This window comes from Littorina saxatilis, linkage group LG7, assembly GCF_037325665.1.
Source record: "Littorina saxatilis isolate snail1 linkage group LG7, US_GU_Lsax_2.0, whole genome shotgun sequence".
Classification (NCBI taxonomy): Eukaryota; Metazoa; Mollusca; class Gastropoda; order Littorinimorpha; family Littorinidae; genus Littorina; species Littorina saxatilis.
Window position 1 is genome coordinate 57,587,346 of NC_090251.1, and position 19,042 is coordinate 57,606,387.

General features: G+C 47.6%; 1 protein-coding gene and 1 pseudogene across 1 annotated transcript in view; both read left to right on the forward strand.

Moving 5' to 3' along the window:
• The first annotated feature begins 9,364 nt into the window (after positions 1-9,364).
• Positions 9,365-10,657, forward strand: LOC138970255 (uncharacterized; annotated as a pseudogene).
• Positions 10,658-11,709: 1,052 nt separating this feature from the next.
• Positions 11,710-19,042, forward strand: part of LOC138970256 (uncharacterized) — a 108,204-nt gene continuing 100,871 nt past the window's right edge. Inside the window, exons 1-5 of the mRNA XM_070342752.1 lie at positions 11,710-11,713; positions 12,108-12,347; positions 13,380-13,520; positions 14,336-14,452; positions 14,962-15,126. Of these exons, the coding sequence (XP_070198853.1) occupies positions 11,710-11,713; positions 12,108-12,347; positions 13,380-13,520; positions 14,336-14,452; positions 14,962-15,126 (667 nt within the window). The remainder of the gene's footprint in view (positions 11,714-12,107; positions 12,348-13,379; positions 13,521-14,335; positions 14,453-14,961; positions 15,127-19,042) is intronic.

The window sequence follows — 19,042 nt, forward strand, 5'->3', positions numbered from 1 at the left end:
ACCGCTACCGGCACCGCGCTGAACAGGCTCGTCACTTTCACTGCCTTTTGCACTAGCGGCGGACTACGGTCATTGTGAAAAAATGCAGTGCGTTCAGTTTCATTCTGTGAGTTCCACAGCTTGACTAAATGTAGTAATTTCGCCTTACGCGACTTGTTTCTTCTGCATGGGAGGAGAGAATGATAGAAAAAGACGAAAAAGTAAAAATTAGGGTAACGTTACAAAAAGGGCAATAACTCTGGAATGAAACATTATTTTGACCTAAAACCATACAAGTAATAACGGCAGATGATTGAACTTACTATTTCCCGGCAAAAGTTTGTTTTTTTAAAGTTTGGCCATTTTAAGTCATTTTGGGGGTATCTCCAAAAAAGGGTCATAACTCCGTGAAAAATAAATTTGAAGGTCTGAAATTCTCACATCACGTTCTAAATATAACAGTCTGTCAAATAAAATCCAAAACTCAAAATCGATAAATTTGTCAACAATGTCCCTTTTCGCAGAAATGGCCACACATAGCATCTTGACCTTGCTTCAAGGTCAAGGTCGCAGGGGCCATAAATGTTGTCTCAAAAACAGCTATTTTTCACATTTTTCCCATTTTCTCTGAAGTTTTTGAGATTCAATACCTCACCTATATATGATATATAGGGCAAAGTAAGCCCCATCTTTTGATACCAGTTTGGTTTACCTTGCTTCAAGGTCAAGGTCACAGGAGCTCTTCAAAGTTGGATTGTATACATATTTTGAAGTGACCTTGACCCTAAACTATGGAAGATAACTGTTTCAAACTTAAAAATTATGAGGGGCACATGTTATGCTTTCATCATGAGACACATTTGGTCACATATGATCAAGGTCAAGGTCACTTTGACCCTTATGAAATGTGACCAAAATAAGGTAGTGAACCACTAAAAGTGACCATATCTCATGGTAGAAAGAGCCAATAAGCACCATTGTACTTCCTATGTCTTGAATTGTTGCATGACCTTGGATGACCTTGACCTTGGGTCAAGGTCACATGTATTTTGGTAGGAAAAATGTGTAAAGCAGTTCTTAGTGTATGATGTCATTGCTAGGTTTAGTTATTTGACCTTGACCCTGAAGGTCAAGGTCATGTAAAGGTCAAGGTCAAGCATGTGAGTCGTATGGGCTTTGCCCTTCTTGTTATATATAGTAGAGATAGATAGATACGATTTGTCGTCACACGTCAAAGCTTGCTAGCTGTCTTGTGTGAGTGCATCCAGATTTGATTGGAAGTCCGGACTGAAACGATGGATACAGTAGAAACAACTAAAAGAGGAGGAGTGTGTGTGTGGGTGTACGGAGACACGGCACTGCTGCTCTGTTTCCGTAAAACGGTGAACCGGGACTAGGCTACAGCAAGGAAAGTCATTTCGTATATATCCCGCTGTGTAGAGAGAGAGAATGTTTGGGAGATGTATGATCTTTTTGAGTATAAATTGTGAGTTGATATGATGATTTGCAATCATGCTTCAGGATTCTGATTTTTTTTTAATGTTGTTGTATGTAATGTTGTATATATGTCAGGCAATTGCCGAATTCCGACGGAATTGGCAACATTTTTGCCCATTTCACGTAATCGGGAAAACGCTACCAATTACGCGAAATTGGCAGCGTTTTGCCGAAAATGCGTAAAGGCTTCTAAAAGTGAAATTTGGCCATTTTGCAAAAGCGGCAGCCAGTCTGTTGGATTTTGTGTCACCAGAACATTGCATTAACATTGTTGTCACGTTTCATGGTCAAATGAATGACTATGAACGGTCAATTACCACTAACCGACTGACTAACCACACCACGATCCACTGACTAACCACACCACGATCCACTGACTAACCACACCACGATCCACTGACTAACCACACCACGATCCACTGACTAACCACACCACGATCCACTGACTAACCACACCACGATCCACTGACTAACCACACCACGATCCACTGACTAACCACACCACGATCCACTGACTAACCCCACCACGATCCACTGACTAACCCCACCACGATCCACTGACTAACCCCACCACGATCCACTGACTAACCCCACCACGATCCACTGACTAACCACACCACGATCCACTGACTAACCAAACCACGATCCACTGACTAACCACACCACGATCCACTGACTAACCACACCACGATCCACTGACTAACCACACCACGATCCACTGACTAACCACACCACGATCCACTGACTAACCACACCACGATCCACTGACTAACCCCACCACGATCCACTGACTAACCCCACCACGATCCACTGACTAACCCCACCACGATCCACTCTCGCATTCATACAAAAGAGTTCAATCCAACAAATGTAAACAGTTTCAAGAGCCTGTTTATATGCAAACTCGCCAGCTCCCTTCTCACAACTGGAATCAAATAATAACGACGGCGTCGTACAAAAAGTGACTGGCCAAGAGTCAACCACTGGTTGAAAATGAAACTAGCACGCTGACCGTGCAAAGTGGGAAATATCTAGCTGCACTCTACAGGACTACTTCGTACATATATTATCACGCTGCCTTGGCTGCACTCTACAGGACTACTTCGTACAGATATTATCACGCTGCCCTGGCTGCACTCTACAGGACTACTTCGTACCGATATTATCACGCTGCCTTGGCTGCACTCTACAGGACTACTTCGTACAGATATTATCACGCTGCCTTGGCTGCACTCTACAGGACTACTTCGTACAGATATTATCACGCTGCCCTGGCTGCACTCTACAGGACTACTTCGTACAGATATTATCACGCTGCCCTGGCTGCACTCTACAGGACTACTTCGTACAGATATTATCACGCTGTCCTGGCTGCACTCTACAGGACTACTTCGTACAGATATTATGACGCTGCCCTGGCTGCACTCTACAGGACTACTTCGTACAGATATTATCACGCTGCCCTGGCTGCACTCTACAGGACTACTTCGTACAGATATTATCACGCTGCCCTGGCTGCACTCTACAGGACTACTTCGTACAGATATTATCACGCTGCCCTGGCTGCACTCTTCAGGACTACTTCGTACAGATATTATCAAGCTGCCTTGGCTGCACTCTACAGGACTACTTCGTACAGATATTATCACGCTGCCCTGGCTGCACTCTACAGGACTACTTCGTACAGATATTATCACGCTGCCCTGGCTGCACTCTACAGGACTACTTCGTACATATTATCACGCTGCCCTGGCTGCACTCTACAGGACTACTTCGTACATATTATCACGCTGCCCTGGCTGCACTCTACAGGACTACTTCGTACCGATATTATCACGCTGCCTTGGCTGCACTCTACAGGACTACTTCGTACAGATATTATCACGCTGCCCTCGCCGCACTCTACAGGACTACTTCGTACAGATATTATCACGCTGCCCTCGCTGCACTCCACAGGACTACTTCGTACAGATATTATCACGCTGCCCTGGCTGCACTCTACAGGACTACTTCGTACAGATATTATCACGCTGCCCTGGCTGCACTCTACAGGACTACTTCGTACCGATATTATCACGCTGCCCTGGCTGCACTCTACAGGCCTACTTCGTACAGATATTATCACGCTGCCCTGGCTGCACTCTACAGGACTACTTCGTACAGATATTATCACGCTGCCCTTTCTGCACTCTACAGGACTACTTCGTACAGATATTATCACGCTGCCCTGGCTGCACTCTACAGGACTACTTCGTACAGATATTATCACGCTGCCCTGGCTGCACTCTACAGGACGACTTCGTACCGATATTATCACGCTGCCTTGGCTGCACTCTACAGGACTACTTCGTACAGATATTATCACGCTGCCCTGGCTGCACTCTACAGGACTACTTCGTACCGATATTATCCCGCTGCCCTGGCTGCACTCTACAGGACGACTTCGTACCGATATTATCACGCTGCCTTGGCTGCACTCTACAGGACTACTTCGTACAGATATTATCACGCTGCCTTGGCTGCACTCTACAGGACTACTTCGTACCGATATTATCACGCTGCCCTGGCTGCACTCTACAGGACTACTTCGTACAGATATTATCACGCTGCCCTGGCTGCACTCTACAGGACTACTTCGTACCGATATTATCACGCTGCCCTGGCTGCACTCTACAGGACTACTTCGTACCGATATTATCACGCTGCCATGGCTGCACTCTACAGGACTACTTCGTACCGATATTATCACGCTGCCCTGGCTGCACTCTACAGGACTACTTCGTACCGATATTATCACGCTGCCCTGGCTGCACTCTACAGGACTACTTCGTACAGATATTATCACGCTGCCCTGGCTGCACTGTACAGGACTACTTCGTACAGATATTATCACGCTGCCCTGGCTGCACTCTACAGGACTACTTCGTACCGATATTATCACGCTGCCTTGGCTGCACTCTACAGGACTACTTCGTACAGATATTATCACGCTGCCCTGGCTGCACTCTACAGGACTACTTCGTACAGATATTGTCACGCTGCCCTGGCTGCACTCTACAGGACTACTTCGTACAGATATTATCACGCTGCCCTGGCTGCACTCTACAGGACTACTTCGTACAGATATTATCACGCTGCCCTGGCTGCACTCTACAGGACTACTTCGTACAAATATTATCACGCTGCCCTGGCTGCACTCTACAGGACTACTTCGTACAGATATTATCACGCTGCCCTGGCTGCACTCTACAGGACTACTTCGTACAGATATTATCACGCTGCCCTGGCTGCACTCTACAGGACTACTTCGTACAGATATTATCACGCTGCCCTGGCTGCACTCTACAGGACTACTTCGTACAGATATTATCACGCTGCCCTGGCTGCACTCTACAGGACTACTTCGTACAGATATTATCACGCTGCCCCGGCTGCACTCTACAGGACTACTTCGTACAGACATTATCACGCTGCCCGGGCTGCACTCTACAGGACTACTTCGTACAGATATTATCACGCTGCCCTGCCTGCACTCTATAGGACTACTTCGTATAGATATTATCACGCTGCCCTGGCTGCACTCTACAGGACTACTTCGTACAGATATTATCACGCTGCCCTGGCTGAACTCTACAGGACTACTTCGTACAGATATTATCACGCTGCCCTGGCTGCACTCTACAGGACTACTATACTTCGTACAGATATTATCACGCTGCCCTGGTTGCACTCTACAGGACTACTTCGTACAGATATTGTCACGCTGCCCTGGCTGCACTCTACAGGACTACTTCGTACAGATATTATCCCGCTGCCCTGGCTGCACTCTACATGACTACTTCGTACAGATATTATCACGCTGCCCTGGCTGCACTCTACAGGACTACTTCGTACAGATATTATCACGCTGCCCTGGCTGCACTCTACAGGACTACTTCGTACAGATATTATCACGCTGCCTTGGCTGCACTCTACAGGACTACTTCGTACCGATATTATCACGCTGCCCTGGCTGCACTCTACAGGACTACTTCGTACAGATATTATCACGCTGCCCTGGCTGCACTCTACAGGACTACTTCGTACAGATATTATCACGCTGCCCCGGCTGCACTCTACAGGACTACTTCGTACCGATATTATCACGCTGCCTTGGCTGCACTCTACAGGACTACTTCGTACAGATATTATCACGCTGCCCTGGCTGCACTCTACAGGACTACTTCGTACAGATATTATCACGCTGCCCTGGCTGCACTCTACAGGACTACTTCGTACCGATATTATCACGCTGCCTTGGCTGCACGATCCTCACACAGGGAAACAAAGACGACAGGTGGGAGGGTGTTTCACATGGATGCACTTAACTCTGGCTATTGTCTTTCACGGAGCATGGGCCTGTGGTGTAGCCGCGCCTTCTTTAGCATGCAGGGTGAAACCCAGCGCCTCCGTACGTACAACAGCAACAGCAACGCCAACTTGACGCCAAGACCGACGTCGACGCCAACGGCACGTCAACAACAACGTCGACAGCAACGTCGACAGCAACGGCATGGCAACGGCAATAGCAACGGCAAGCTGAAAACCAAGAGTGTAGGTGCAGTAACCATGTCATACTACCCCCTTCAGGGCCGGACTAGGCTCAGAGGAGGGGGGGGGGGCGTGGTTGCCAGTGGTGGTCCAGGGGGATGTTCCCTCTGGCGGGGTCAAGGGGCAGAGACCCTTGTGGGGGTCAGGGGGTAAAGCCCCCTGAAGCTGATGGGTAGGTCATATTCTGAGATAGGAAAATGGTCGCTCCTTGCATGAAACGGCATAAAATAAACAATAATAATAAATTTTAAAAAAAATAAGTGAGGTACATGTTTAGGCTAGGGGGGGGGGGGGTTGCGCAACCCCCATAACCCCCCCGGTAGTCCGGCCCTGCCCTTCATCCACCGTGCTTTTAACATAGTCTATCTTTTCTCCCCTCAGCAAGCCACGTGCACCTGAAACGAATGTACTGCAAATTACACCTCAGTTTATCTCCCCTTTCCCCTTCTCTGTAAACATTACAGGTAAAACTTAACGCAATAACGAGCAAATTATTCGTTAACATGGGAAGATAAACAACATAACAGAGGAGACACCGCACACTCACTGACGTACACCCTAGCGTAAAGTACCTCTAAAGCTCATGTATGTCTGCTCTCATTCAAGCGTCCTTGCTTGAGATATCCAGCCCGTCGACAGTCCAGCCCCATTTGGACGCAGCAAAGTACGCACTGACGCAAAAACCCAGATGTTCCACGTGTTGAAACTTCAAACCGTTTTTTTGTTTGTTTGTTTGTTTGTTTGCTTAACGCCCAGCCGACCACGAAGGGCCATATCAGGGCGGTGCTGCTTTGACATTTAACGCACGGTGCGCCACACACAAGACAGAAGTCGCAGCACAGGCTTCATTTCTCACCCAGTCACATTGCTTATTCTGACACGGGACCAACCAGTCCTAGCACTAACCCCATGATGCCAGACGCCAGGCGGAGCAGCCACTAGATTGCCAATTTTAAAGTCTTAGGTATGACCCGGCCGGGGTTCGAACCCACGACATCCCGATCACGGGGCGGACGCCTTACCACTAGGCCAACCGTGCCGTTCAAACCGGTCGTTCGGCTTCCTAACGATACGTCTAAAGGCCATGTCAGACGCACAACACAAAACAGTGTTTCCTTTCAAAACAAACACAAAACAGCCTGTTTCCCGTGTGACATCCTCCAAAACGCGTTTCAGAAAACACTGTTTCGTGTTTTTGCATCGTGTTTTGGGTTTTAGACAACGACATCTAAAGAAAGGACTAGCAGAGTCTGCCTCCTGACCCGCTTGCGGGGGCGAGTGCAGCCAGCGCTGAGCCTGTGTTGTAAGCCAGGCGAGTGGCGATCGCTCAGCCATCCCATAATAGTTTTGTTTTGGTGTGGCGGAAGAACAACTCAGCAGACGAAAATGCTAAAATGTGCAATATTTTTTGGTATAAACACCTTTCAGTTGCATTTATCTCTTAGATTCTATCATCTAATCGACAACTGTTATATTATATTGTGCGTCACTGAATTTATTCAGTTGTTTTGGATCGTACAAAGTTGGCACTATTTTGTTTGCGCATTAGTTAATACAGGAAGCCGTGGTTCGTCTACCGCGCTACTTTTTGAATGGACGATCGCACTGTTTTGTTTTCATTGTTTCAAGTTGAAGTGCTGTTTCTTTGTCTTCAAAATGGTGAAAAAGTGTAGTGTTGTGAACTGCAAGGGCAATTACGATGAGAATAACAAGTGTCGTGTGTTTCGACTACCAAAGGACGAGTGTGAGAAGCAGAAATGGTTGGATGCGCTACCTCCACGTGTGAATTATATCCCCACTCGAGAGAACTGTTTCATTTGTGAGAGGCATTGGGATGACCCTCTTATGATCAAGATTCCTGGTGGTTCCACTCGACCTGCCATTCCTCCAAGTGTGTTTGACGTTCCCAAGTCATGTCTGCCTACACCTCAGCCTTCATCTCGCCCTGTGAAAGATGAAGATCGTCTGACCAAGCTCTTTTTTGCAAGGGACAAGATCACTTCGTTTGAGAGTTTTGATCCTGTCAAAGACCTACAGAAGAAGTATAACAATGTTTTGGTTTCACGTTCAGATAAACGAATTGTGTGTCTTCTCATGTCAGATGACTATAGCCAATGCAGTGTTTCAGTTGTTTGAATATAAGAAGACGTTGTGTTCCCCGCTAACTCTCAGTGTTTTCAGAGATGGCATCAGAGTTCCACTAGGTGCAATCCTAAGACCCAACAATGGCCTCAACTCCAAGTCACAGTTCTTTGATGCGGTTCATTATGCTGTCAACAGTGACATTCCGCTGGAAGAAGTTGTGAAGAAGGTGGTTATTGATCTGAAAGCTGCAGCTGACTGTTCCGTGGATCACAAGGTAAAGAAGTTGGAGTTCTTGACACACCAGTTGGAGTTGTTAGCCCACAAACAGTTCACTCCTAGTGACATTTGCTTTGCCATTGAAAGCTTTCCTCGTTGTAGCTATGAACAGCTGAGGGAGTTTCTGGTGCTACCAAGCAAGCGCAAGCTTCAGGATGTTGTGTCTTCAGTCGACAAGGATGCAGTTTTGCGAAACACATTCAATGCTTTACTCCCTCAGCAGAAGAATGTGTTCTTGTTGATCGACGAGGTCAAAATCCGTCCAACTGTAGCGTTTGCTGGTGGGATTCTCAGTGGCATGGCCAAGAACAATGAAGAGTGCCGTGCAACTTCCATGATGTGCATCATGATGAAGTGTTTGAGAAGCGGTCCCAGTGTGATGGTATCAGTGACCCCAGTGCACAAGTTGACAGCCCAGTTCCAGTTCCAGGCAGTGAACGAAGCAGCCGCTGTTGTAGAGAGATCTGGGGGACGTGTCATAGGCTCCATCACTGACAATCATAAGGTGAACCAACACTTTTGCAAGCTCTTTGACAGGCCAGAGGAGAACAATGCCACAGTCACACATCCACTCGACTACGGGCGTCCTTGGTTTCTCCTCTTTGATACAGTTCATCTTTTGAAATGCATCCGGAACAACTGGATCACTGAGAAGACACAGAAAATCCGTCTCAATGGCCAGTCAGTTGCTTCTTTCTCTGATGTCAAGCAGCTGTATGAAGATGAGAAAGACGGCATCCTGAAGACTACCCCTTTGACCCAAACCTGTGTCATTCCATCCAAACTCCAACTGCAGAATGTTCAACATGTTCTTAGAGTCTTCAATGAGAAAGTGGTTGGTGCGCTGAAGATGAAAGGCTGCATTGAGACTGCATCAGTGATAGAGACTGTCCTGAACTGGTGGAACACTGTCAACGTGTCAAAGAAATGACTGGATAAACGCCTGAAGGATCCCCATCGTGCCGTACAAGAATCCAGTTCCTCGAGTCTGGACACTTTCATTGACATCTTCCAGGAAGCTGATTCAGGGCATGGCTCGTCTCGTATCCAGTGCCTCACCCATGATACCAAGAAGGCACTAGTGCAGACCATGCAGGGACTGAAAGCAGTCTGCAACTACCTCCTTTCATCAGCGGGCTTTGACTGTTATGCTGCGTGAACTACAAAGTGACCGTTTAGAGGGAGAATTCTCTGTATACAGGGCGTCAACTGGATCAAATGCCTTCATGACGGCCGGTGATGTGTTTGCAGCATGCAAGAAGCGCCTCGCCCGGTACGCTGCATCCTACCTCCAGTCCATTGAGCTCCAGTCTGAGCCCCAGAAACACATCTGCTTGGGGGATGTCATCGCGGAGGATGCAGATGTGATAGAGGGGTGCATTTCAGGGGTGACCCTCACTGTGAATGAGGAGAGCAGCTGTGCATACGTGGCTGGGTGGCTGGAGAGCAAATGTGACTTGACATTTGATGAGGAGGAACCAGTTGTGACAAGTGAGGTGAAGGACTTTATTGAGACTGTTTCACGAGGATCCCTCACAATTCCTCATGACTGCACCTTTCAACTGGTTCAACTTGGACTGTGCTTTGTGAAGCAGGCGCGTCATCGTGCATGCTGCCGCAAACGACTCTCCAACATCCTCTCCATCATGGCCAGCTACCACAGCATCGACATGGACTGCCCCCAGATGTACCGTCGTCTGTCCAATGTTCTTCTTAATGGATTACACAACCTTGAGAAAGACAATCAGAAGAATGCTGTGCTGCTCCAGACATCCGTGAAGAGGGCTCGGTTGGCGGATTGAGTGAGCTAAGTGATATGCTTCTCACAATGCATGCTCATGTGTGTGTGTGTTACTGTTTCTTCCCATGTCTCTCTCTGTCTATCACTATGTTTGTGTGTGTGTGTCTCTGTGTCTGTCTCATTGTCTCTCTCTCTCTCTCTCTCTCTAGTACTAGTATGTCTGTCTCCCCCAACCATTAGCTCTCTCTCTCTCTCTCCACGGTGTTCTCTCTCTCTCTTTCTCTCTCTCTCTCTCTCTCTCTCTCTCTCTCTCTCTCTCTCTCACACACACACACACAAACACACTGTGTGTGCAAATCTGTTGTTGTTGTCAGTGTCTTAGTTCATGGCAGAGATATTAGAGCTCTTTCAGTGATTTCAACATATACACTATCTTTGTGTGTGTGTGTCTCTGTGTCTGTCTCATTGTCTCTCTCTCTCTCTCTCTCTCTCTCTCTCTCTCTCTCTCTCTCTAGTACTAGTATGTCTGTCTCCCCCAACCATTAGCTCTCTCTCTCTCTCTCTCTCTCTCTCTCTCTCTCCACGGTGTTCTCTCTCTTTCTCTCTCTCTCTCTCTCTCTCTCTCTCTCTCTCTCTCTCTCTAGCTCTCTCTCTCTCTCACACACACACACAAACACACTGTGTGTGCAAATCTGTTGTTGTTGTCAGTGTCTTAGTTCATGGCAGAGATATTAGAGCTCTTTCAGTGATTTCAACATATACACTACAGGTAACTCAATTAACAGCCAATTAGCAGTACCTTCAGATAAAATGTTGATTAAAAGCACAGAATTTCTCACAAAATTATTATTTTCTTTCACACTAAGTCCATAAAATAGTAGTACCTCCATTTTGATTGCTTTGTCAGTTTTAAAGTGATTTTCTGCAAGTAAGGCACTCGCCCCCGCTAGCGGGGTCAGGAGGCAGACTCTGCTAGTCCTTTCTTTAGATGTCGTTGGTTTTAGAGCATATGCTCTAAAATCTGAAAACACGTTTTGGTAGTCAACCAATGAACGCGGACGATCAACTCACGTGACTCGGTCTCCGGCACCACGGAGATAGAAAAAAAATGGCCGACTCAGATGTGGTACCGATTCAGGGTAGTATCGGACCTATGAATCCTAACTAGAGTCTATGGAGCCTGTCACGATTGAAGATAGGCAATAATATCAGTGGGCGCTGGCAGCCGTGTTGTTACAAACCCAAACACAGCGCGGTAGCTGGACGGGTCAACTGAGCTGACACTGACCGTGTCAGTGGGCACTGCCAGCCGTACGTGTTGTTTACAAACCCAAACACAGGGCGATAGCTGGACGGGTCAAGCTGACACTGACCGATATTTCTGTGAAAACACGCACCGCGCTTCATCTGTGTCAGTGTTTCGCGTGTGACATCCCCTCTTTAAAAACATGTGTTTCCCCGACGTTTTGAGATGGTGTTTTTGTCGAAAACATGGTTTTGTGTTGTGCGTCTGTCTCCGCCTTAATCGTACCGGGCGCAAAATGGGCAAGTTAAGAAGCCTTTACGCATTTTCGGCAAAACGCTGCCGATTTTGCGTATTGGGTATTGGGTATACGGTGCCTTTGTGTTGACGAAGCCGCCCAACACCGGCGGCTTGGTGTCGTGTGGGTACGGTGGCCGAGCAGCCTATGTACGAAATTGACAACCCTGTCCTCTACTTTCTCCCCGATGTGGTGTTTTGCCGATTACGCGAAATGGCCAAAAATGTTGCCGTTTCCGCGAATTCGGCCCGTGAATTCGGCACGACATAATATAAATAAAGTTCTGTTGAGATAATAAAGTCTTCTTTGTCTATTTGTCTATGTCTATATGTCTATGTCTATCTTTCAACGTCTTTATGTCTATGTCTATGTCTATTATGTCTACTTCTCGCTTCCAGCCGTGATACAATTCATGACGAACCTGTTCAAGATCGGGCTGCCCTACACGGTGGTGGTGTTCGTGCTGGGCATGGCAGCGGGCACCAGCGGCAACACGGCCGACATGATCGAGATCGGGCCGCACCTCATGCTCAACATCTTCATGCCCATCCTCATCTTCGAGGGCGCCTTCGCCATGGACGTCTTCGTGCTTCGCAAAGTCTTCTGGCAGGCACTCTTCATGGCCGGGCCCGGGCTGGGTCAGTTAAAGACATACGATATCGATTGAGAAAAACAATATTTTTAACCCCCCCATCCCGCTTTCGAAGTGAAATCTCTGACACCAAAAGCCAAAGAAAGTTGGAAAAGACGTGATAACGCGGGCGTCACGTTAAAACACAAAAAGAAAATAACTTTTTGTAAACATATGTCTCCGGTGGAAGTGACAAAGAATTTGGAGAACGAAGTTACAGTGACTTGAACATACCAGCTGTACAACAATAATTGCAAGTTCACCGCCAAACTGTGTATGCATAGGTATCGTATATCTTTAATAGACGAATTTCGGAAATAACTCTGTCGGGTTCGTATGGGTTGTGAAGGAGTGAATACTCTTTCTTTTATCGCAAGGCAAGTTTTGTTTACACGTTCTCCTTGTCCCCGTGTTTCAGACAGAGACCTCACTAGTGACAGACCTATCATGTCTGGTGGGAAAGTTTGATTCACCAAAAAGCAAGAGAATTAATTCACTCTTTCACAACCCATACACAACCCATACACAACCCATACACAACCCATACACAACCGACAGAGTTATTTCCGAACAGTGTTGATTGTGGTGTGGTGTACTTTTGTACCGCTTACATTCAACATTGATACAAACAATTGTAAGTACATTTTCGTTGTCAGTTTGTTTTATAGCTCTTCACACCTGCAGGGTTTTGCTCCAAATCAACATTGATACTTTGCTAAGGTACTGTTCGCCCATAGAATAGTCAAGGTACTGGTTTGAGACCTGACAGCCGCCAATGATTTGAGCGGTGGTGGTTTATCAGAGCGTATCGTGTTTCAGTGGTGATCACGGGTATGACGGCGGGAGTGGTTTATCAGAGCGTATCGTGTTTCAGTGGTGATCACGGGCATGACGGTGGGGGTGGTTTATCAGAGCGTATCGTGTTTCAGTGGTGATCACGGGCATGACGGTGGGGGTGGTTTATCAGAGCGTATTGTGTTTCAGTGGTGATCACGGGCATGACGGCGGGGGTGGTTTATCAGAGCGTATCGTGTTTCAGTGGTGATCACGGGCATGACGGCGGGGGTGGCCCAACCTCTGATGAAGAACGCCGACTGGGGCTGGAAGGAGTCCGTCCTCTTCGGCTCCATCCTCAGCGCCACTGACCCCGTGGCCGTGGTGGCTCTGCTCAAAGAACTCGGTGAGCTTCCTTTCAGTTCCATTACTTTATTATCCCGTTACTTGCAAATTCCGGTCGCTTGCTTCCAGTGCAAAGCTACTCATGGGATTGGCTGTAATCAGCAAACCTGCACTTATGGCAGAATAGCCGAGGTCTTTTAGGTGCCATTGTAGTGACACCTGGGTGGAACATGAATACGGTCTCTGAGTCGGCACAACATTTTAACCCGTGTCCGTCCTGGCCTGGATTCCAACCTGTGACACAAGGATCATAAGGCCTATGTGTCCACTTTGAGTAGATTATCCCATTCCTCGCCCGTCGCGAACACTCCAAAAACACGTGCAAGAGGTCACAAACCCCACCTAAAGCCAACTAAACTGAGTCAATCTACTTAAAAAGGATTTTTTTGTAAACGCTGGCTCGCAGCCGACGAGAACACAGGCTCGCAGCCGAGGAGACCACTGGATCGCAGCCGGCGAATTTCTTATTGTATACATTAAGCTATGACTTGCGTTAAAACCAATTAACTTCCAGAGCTAAAACTCGGTGTATGTATGAATGAATAATAGATGATTGAACTGCCGTTCATGAAAGTACTTTTCTTTGTTGATTTTGTTCTTTATTACGTCTCAAACTGACAATTTGCACTGAATGCGCAACACACTTGAAAGAAACCCACCCAAGAACGCGTGGAGGACTTTCAAACTAAAGAAAACTAGTGGTTATCGACAATTGGTGACCGATTTGTTTAATGTGTTGGGGCATTCTGACCAATCACAAAATCGGTTTCATTAAAACACCAACTTGATTGAATTACAATGTGATTTTGTTTTCAGGAGCATCGCCGTTTCTGAGCCTGTTCATTGAAGGTGAGTCTTTGTTGAACGATGGAACAGCCATGGTGGGTTTCACGGTTTTCTACAGCGTCATCACTGGTACGAAAGAGCTTTCAGGTGAGTCTCTGTGTCTGTCTCCATGTCTATCACAGTGTAGGGGCGACCCCCCTCCGCGAATTGGTGTTAACATATTATCCAGCATTTGAATGGGGTATTAGGGGTTTCTCTTTGAAAAAAAGTACATTTACCGGAAAAGGGGGAGGGGAGAGGGCGGGGAGAGGGGCTTACGGACCCCCACCCCTTTTCAGACATGATCCAGCCCTGTCTTCGCCTCTGCGTGTGTGTGTGTGTGTGTGTGTGTGTGTGTGTGTGTGTGTGTGTGTGTGTGTGTGTGTGCGTGAATTTTTTAAAACTGACATCGTAATAATACTTTTGCTTTCAGTTGACTGAAGTGTGTTTTTGAAAGTGACTCGCGCGTCAAATTAACGTTTTATTTGCAGCTGCAATTAATGTCTTTCATGTACTAATTCGCATAGAAGACATCCCCCCCATCCGTTCCTATTCTGAGTTAATTGAACTGTTCACGCGAGTTAGTGGTGTGTGTGTGTTTGGTTTTATGTTGACAGCATACAACGTGATTGTGGAAGGATTTCTGCGGTTCGCTGTAGGCGGACCTCTCTTTGGATACCTGACTGCGCGCTTGTGTTTGTTCTGGCTGTCCAAAACATTCAACGACTCCCTATCAGAAATCGCTGCTACCTTCACCACGGCCTTTCTCACCTTTTTCCTCGGTCAGCAATTATTTCAGGTTATTAGTGAATAGGTTATATGAGCCCAATATCTTGTTGACATAGAGATAAATGTAGCCATACAGGCCGACGGATAGACACATGGGTGTACATTTCATGAAAAAATATTAGGTCTGTTAGGCTATAAAGATATTTGTGAGGGACGCTGACAACGTCATTACTTAAACGCAACCACACCACACACACAACAACCCCCATTCCATCCCCCACCCTCCCACACAGACACACCAACCCCTATTCCATCCCCCATCCCCCACATATACACACCAACTCCCATTCCATCCCCCAAACCCCACACAGACACACCAACCCCAATTCCATTCCCCACCCCCCACACGGACACACCAACCCCCATTCCATCCACCACCCCCTACATAGACACACCAATCCCTATTACATCCCTATAAATGAAATGAAATGAAATGAAATCACCCACACACCAACCCCCATTCCATCCTCCACACAGACACAACAACCCCCATTCCATCCCCCACACAGACACACCAACCCCCATTCCATCCACCACCCCCTACACAGACACACCAATCCCTATTACATCCCCCATCACCCACACACCAACCCCCATTCCATCCTCCACACAGACACACCAACCCCCATTCCATCCCCCACACAGACACAACAACCCCCATTCTATCCCCCACACAGATACAACAACCCCCATTCCATCCCCACACAGACACACCAACCCCCATTCTATCCCCCACACAGACACACCAACCCCCATTCCATCCCCCACACAGACACACCAACCCCCATTCCATCCCCCACACAGACACACCAACCCCCATTCCATCCCCCACACAGACACACCAACCCCCATTCCATCCCCCACACAGACACACCAACCCCCATTCTATCCCCCACACAGACACACCAACCTCCATTCCATCCCCCACACAGACACAACAACCCCCATTCCATCCCCCACACAGACACAACAACCCCCATTCCATCCCCCACACAGACACAACAACCCCCATTCCATCCCCCACACAGACACAACAACCCCCATTCCATCCCCCACACAGACACAACAACCCCCATTCCATCCCCCACACAGACACAACAACCCCCATTCCATCCCCCACACAGACACAACAACCCCCATTCCATCCCCCACACAGACACACCAACCCCCATTCTATCCCCCACACAGACACACCAACCCCCATTCCATCCCCCACACAGACACACCAACCCCCATTCCATCCCCCACACAGACACACCAACCCCCATTCCATCCCCACACAGACACACCAACCCCCATTCTATCCCCCACACAGACACACCAACCCCCATTCCATCCCCCACACAGACACAACAATCCCCATTCCATCCCCCACACAGACACACCAACCCCCATTCCATCCCCCACACAGACACACCAACCCCCATTCCATCCCCCACACAGACACACCAACCCCCATTCCATCCCCCACACAGACACAGCAACCCCATTCTATCCCCCACACAGACACACCAACCCCCATTCCATCCCCCACACAGACACACCAACCCCCATTCCATCCTCCACACAGACACACCAACCCCCATTCCATCCTCCACACAGACACACCAACCCCCATTCCATCCCCCACACAGACACACCAACCCCCATTCCATCCCCCACACAGACACACCAACCCCCATTCCATCCCCCACACAGACACACCAACCCCCATTCTATCCCCCATACAGACACACCAACCCCCATTCCATCCCCCACACAGACACAACAACCCCCATTCCATCCCCCACACAGATAAAGCAACCCCCATTCTATCCCCCACACAGACACACCAACCCCCATTCCATCCCCCACACAGACACACCAACCCCCATTCCATCCCCCACACAGACACAACAACCCCCATTCCATCCCCCACACAGATACACCAACCCCCATTCCAACCCCCACACAGACACACCAACCCCCATTCCATCCCCCACACAGATACACCAACCCCCATTCCAACCCCCACACAGACACACCAACCCCCATTCCATCCCCCACACAGATACACCAACCCCCATTCCAACCCCCACACAGACACACCAACCCCCATTCCATCCCCCACACAGATACACCAACCCCCATTCCATCCCCCACACAGATACACCAACCCCCATTCCAACCCCCACACAGACACACCAACCCCCATTCCAACCCCCACACAGACACACCAACCCCCATTCCAACCCCCACACAGACACACCAACCCCCATTCCAACCCCCACACAGACACACCAACCCCCATTCCAACCCCCACACAGACACACCAACCCCCATTCCATCCCCCACACAGATACACCAACCCCCATTCCAACCCCCACACAGACACACCAACCCCCATTCCAACCCCCACACAGACACACCAACCCCCATTCCAACCCCCACACAGACACACCAACCCCCATTCCAACCCCCACACAGACACACCATCCCCCATTCCACCTCCACCCCCAACCCCACACAGACACACCAACACAAGCGGAGAACAGAAGAGAACCCGACTCCATAAGATGTTTGGTGGCTAATTGGCAGACCAGCTTTTTATATTTAGTCAAGTTTTGACTAAATATTTTAACATCGAGGGGGAATCGAAACGAGGGTCGTGGTGTATGTGCGTGTGTCTGTGTGTGTGTGTGTCTGTGTGTGTGTGTGTGTGTGTGTAGAGCGATTCAGACTAAACTACTGGACCGATCTTTATGAAATTTGACATGAGAGTTCCTGGGTATGAAATCCCCGAACGTTTTTTTCATTTTTTTGATAAATGTCTTTGATGACGTCATATCCGGCTTTTCGTGAAAGTTGAGGCGGCACTGTCACGCCCTCATTTTTCAACCAAATTGGTTGAAATTTTGGTCAAGTACTTTTCGACGAAGCCCGGGGTTCGGTATTGCATTTCAGCTTGGTGGCTTAAAAATTAATTAATGACTTTGGTCATTAAAAATCGGAAAATTGTAAAAAAGAATAAAAATTTATAAAACGATCCAAATTTACGTTTATCTTATTCTCCATCATTTGCTGATTCCAAAAACATATAAATATGTTATATTCGGATTAAAAACAAGCTCTGAAAATTAAATATATAAAAATTATTATCAAAATTTTTTTTTCGAAATCAATTTAAAAACACTTTCATCTTATTCCTTGTCGGTTCCTGATTCCAAAAATATATAGATATGATATGTTTGGATTAAAAACACGCTCAGAAAGTTAAAACGAAGAGAGGTACAGAAAAGCGTGCTATGCAGCATAGCGTAACCACTACCCCGCTCTTCTTGTCAATTTCACTGCCAATGCTGTGAGCGGTGGACCACGAGTATACGGTCTTGCTGCGTTGCATTGCGTTCAGTTTCATTCTGTGAGTTCGACAGCTACTTGACTAAATATTGTATTTTCGCCTTACGCGACTTGTTTGTTTGTCCTCGGGGACCAGTGTGATTGCATAGCTTAGTTGCAAAATGACCCTGAATCGTCGCGGTAATTTCTAACATTGATTGGGTCTTTAAGAGTGAATGTCTACAGTCGTTGTCATCGGAAACACGAATCCAAAGACGCGATGGTTCCACAAATCAAACAGCCTGATTGGCTTTTACTTTGACAAACCACGTCACACCTAAAGGTGAAAACCATTGGCAACTTGCATTTGTCACATATGAACTGTGCTTTTGTTGTACCCAGCTTGTAATGAATGAAAACTCGTGCTGACAATACACTGTGTTGTCCCGTATCATGCTGACAATACACTGTGTTGTCCCGTATCATGCTGACAATACACTGTGTTGTCCCGTATCATGCTGACAATACACTGTGTTGTCCCGTATCATGCTGACAATACACTGTGTTGTCCCGTATCATGCTGACAATACA